The sequence below is a fragment of the Cyprinus carpio genome, unplaced genomic scaffold (assembly GCF_018340385.1).
Source record: "Cyprinus carpio isolate SPL01 unplaced genomic scaffold, ASM1834038v1 S000001827, whole genome shotgun sequence".
Taxonomy (NCBI): Eukaryota; Metazoa; Chordata; class Actinopteri; order Cypriniformes; family Cyprinidae; genus Cyprinus; species Cyprinus carpio.
In genome coordinates, this window is record NW_024874543.1 from 1 (window position 1) to 2,852 (window position 2,852).

Here is a 2,852-nt window from a genome sequence, read left to right on the forward strand (position 1 = left end):
AGCCATTCATTTTTACTGCATGTTATAACTGCTTGTATTAAAACTTTTGAAATACATTTTGGTGCATTGGTATATATATATAAACATAAGAGAAGGCGACATTTAAAAATAATTTATTTTTTATGAATAGTACTAATTTTTGTAGCTTTTTGATGCATTTTGAAATGTCTGTTTTTTTACAAAATGCCACAGAAATATGACAGAAAAATGCCCACCTAAATGCCACCTAAAGACACACCCTAAAAGGACAAGACTCGGGAGTCAGAATTTTAGTTGCATATTGTTGTATGCATTATTTTTAATGAACAAAGTGTAAAAATGAATAATTAACTTTAGAATGCAAAGAAATGAAAAATAAATAATATGTACAGAAGCAAAGCAATATGAGTGAACATCTAATAACAATAACATTTTTTTCAATAACATTCTGAACACTGAACAAGCAATAAAAGCAATAACAAGCTACAAAAAATATGTAAAACAAATTGTGAAACAATAATCAGTCCACGCACATCTGGCACAGGAACACATCCGTGTGAGCAGCACAAATGGCTCTTTTGCAGTTTGTGTGCACTGCTTGCACTGTCAGTTTTGGTGTTCCTCTTGCCCGCCGTGGACAAACTCCTGACCTACGTTTTTCTTTTGGGTTCGGTTGGATCAGTGGAGGCGCCCTGGCTGGTTAGGACCGAATGCTGTTGTTGTCTCTTCAGAAGAATCGCTGCAGGGAGGCTGGTGCCTGCACGAAGGCACCATGTTGTCTTGCCAAACTCCCATCTGAGGGGACACCAGAGCTTTTCCCAGCTGCTCTAGAAAGAGCCTCCTTTTCATACTCTTCCCTCTCTCCCATGATGGATTGACTTCTCTCCACACCACAAAGGCATTTATGGCCGGACGGAAACGAATCGGAAACATTACTGAGAATTGGCTAGCCGAGAAGACAACCATTGGCCATCGTTTAGTCTTTCGCTTGCAGCTGTAGCTTGAAACCATCTGCAATATTTCAAACGCACACACACACAAACAAATTAGTATATCTGCTAGCAAATGAAATATCAATTACTAACTCAGCAACTTTGAAAATTAGCTAAACAATGCATCAAATAATAAAATTTGTAAATACCTTGTCAAGGTTGTCAACTCCGCCTTTGCAGCGATTGTATTCCAAGATGACCTCTGGCTTCTTGTCCTCCCTGTCACTGATTTTGCCATCCTTGTGACATGTGCTCATGAGCAGCACATTTTTATGCCTTTTGGGGCAATACGAAACAATAGTGTGTGTTTCATTGAACGCAAAAAGAGAAGAAAACACAGCTCGGTCTCTCGTGGTCAGTAGAGCAGGTGGGAGTTCTGGTTTGTTTTTTCGAACTGTGCCAACCATGGTCAACTTCCTTCTCAGGAGCTCCTGGCCAAGGGCATAGGAAGTGAAGAAATTGTCACACGTCACTGTGTGTCCCTGCAGACCAGTGGTCAAATCAAGGACCACACGCATGCCCTGGTTTCTCTCTGGCTGGCCACCTCGAGGTTTGCCGGTGTAAACTTGCATGTTCCATGCATAACTCGTTCTGGCGTCACACGCTGCCCAGATTTTCAATCCATATTTCGCCGGCTTACTAGGCATGTATTGCTTGAATGAGCATCTACCTCGAAATGGCACCAGGCACTCATCCACCGTTACGTCTGAACCAGGGTTGAACATTAGTGGGAGACGCTCAACCCATAAATCCCACAGATCCCGAATTGGTGCCAGCTTGTCAGTTTCTCGGCGAGCAGGTCTTGTTGCCCTGTCATCAAATCGGATGACTCTTGATAAAGTTTTAAACCTTTTCAGAGTCATTACAGCACAAAAAATCGCACGCCCAGTTTCTGCCTCCCACAAACTGGACAGGGCCTCATTGTTAGAACGATAAACTCCGGCAAGAATAAGCAGACCAATAAATGCCTCAATATCAGTCCAGTCGACATCCCTCCAGTCAGCATCATATACTCGCTTGCCTTCCAAATTTGTCATCTCCACCAAGATGCTTTGGATGCTTGGTGGAAAAAACAATAAAAAAGATGACTTTATGTCCTCTACACGAGAACATGCGTACCTTGTCGGTCCGGGTGTCAGCTTTGTCACACGTGCTGCTGAAGCTCTCCCTGGCCCCTGGGAAGGTGGGGTAGTAGACCAGGTTACTTGCCCATTTTTAGAAGTGAAGGTTTGATCTGCATCTCCCTCCTCACAGTCATCATCCGATTCCTGGTAATCTTCTAACCCTGTGTTGTCTTCAGGGGGCTCAGAGTCTTCTGGCTCAGAGTCTTCTGGCTCAGAGTCTTCCAGGGCATCTTCAGTTTCGCTGGAATCCAACAAGTGGTCCAGTGTCTCGAGGAGAGTGTAGCGCTTTGTCATACTGCCAGCACAGAATGAACTGTGTGCAGGACACCAAAGACCCTCTTTTATAGCCTTTGTGTGGGAACAATTCCTTTGTTTTCCAAACACAGGTCTAGCTCTTACATCTAGACGTAAACTTTTTACAGTGGAAAAGGTCAGTTGTCTTTTATCTCTGTTTCATCTCTGTCTTGCTCTCTCTGCATGTGAGTGTGCATGTGCATGCATAAGGTCTCACTCACACGTGTTCTGCATTTGGCTTCATTAGCCAAATTGGATACAAATTCTCTCTGTGACAGTCACACCTGTGTGTGTGTCTGTGAGAGAGAGAGAGAGTGTGTGCATATGTCTGTGTGTGTGTGAGAGAGAGAGGAGCGAGAGAATGGGCCGTGTGTGCATGTGTGTATGCATTTCCCAGGTGGGCGCCAGTGTGTGTGTGTGTGTGTGTGTGTGTGTGTGTTTTTGTGTGTGCCTGTGTGTTTGT

The 2,852-nt window shown here is 43.8% G+C and overlaps 1 protein-coding gene across 1 annotated transcript; it reads right to left on the minus strand.

Moving 5' to 3' along the window:
* Window positions 1-1,120: 1,120 nt before the first annotated feature.
* On the minus strand, window positions 1,121-2,724 carry LOC122143324 (piggyBac transposable element-derived protein 4-like; the record flags this gene model as incomplete). The annotated part of the gene is made up of 1 exon (XM_042754024.1): window positions 1,121-2,724. A coding segment is annotated over exon 1 (1,269 nt), but the record flags the coding sequence as incomplete, so codon positions are not given.
* Between the last annotated feature and the right edge of the window lie 128 nt (window positions 2,725-2,852).